The 274-nt window shown below is 69.7% G+C and overlaps 1 protein-coding gene across 1 annotated transcript in view; it reads right to left on the bottom strand.

Moving 5' to 3' along the window:
• The window catches only part of SP8 (Sp8 transcription factor), a 3,961-nt gene that overhangs the window by 1,504 nt on the left and 2,183 nt on the right, over positions 1-274 (bottom strand). The window contains exon 3 of the mRNA XM_025046810.1: positions 5-268. Within this exon, the coding sequence (XP_024902578.1) occupies positions 5-268 (264 nt within the window). The remainder of the gene's footprint in view (positions 1-4; positions 269-274) is intronic.

The following is a 274-nucleotide window of genomic DNA, read 5'->3' on the forward strand; positions in this document are numbered from 1 at the left end:
AGCGGCGTCGTCCGAGTCCGGGTAGGAGCCGGGCAGCACCGGCTTGAAGCCGTCCATGAGGTGCTGCCCGGCGGGGCTGAGCAGGTGAGAGGAGGCGCCGCTGCTGAAGGCTGAGTGGCTCAGGCCTGAGTAATCCGAGTTGTAGCCTCCGAGCGGTGAATGCAGCGAGGTTTGGAGCCCCCCGGCGGCCGGGTGCAGCGAGCCTGGCAGCGCCGCTGCGCCATTCGGGTTCTGCACGTCGATCCAGCCCGCGCCCACATCCCACCAGCTGGAG

This window comes from Pteropus alecto, unplaced genomic scaffold, assembly GCF_000325575.1.
Source record: "Pteropus alecto unplaced genomic scaffold, ASM32557v1 scaffold21, whole genome shotgun sequence".
NCBI classification, from domain to species: domain Eukaryota; kingdom Metazoa; phylum Chordata; class Mammalia; order Chiroptera; family Pteropodidae; genus Pteropus; species Pteropus alecto.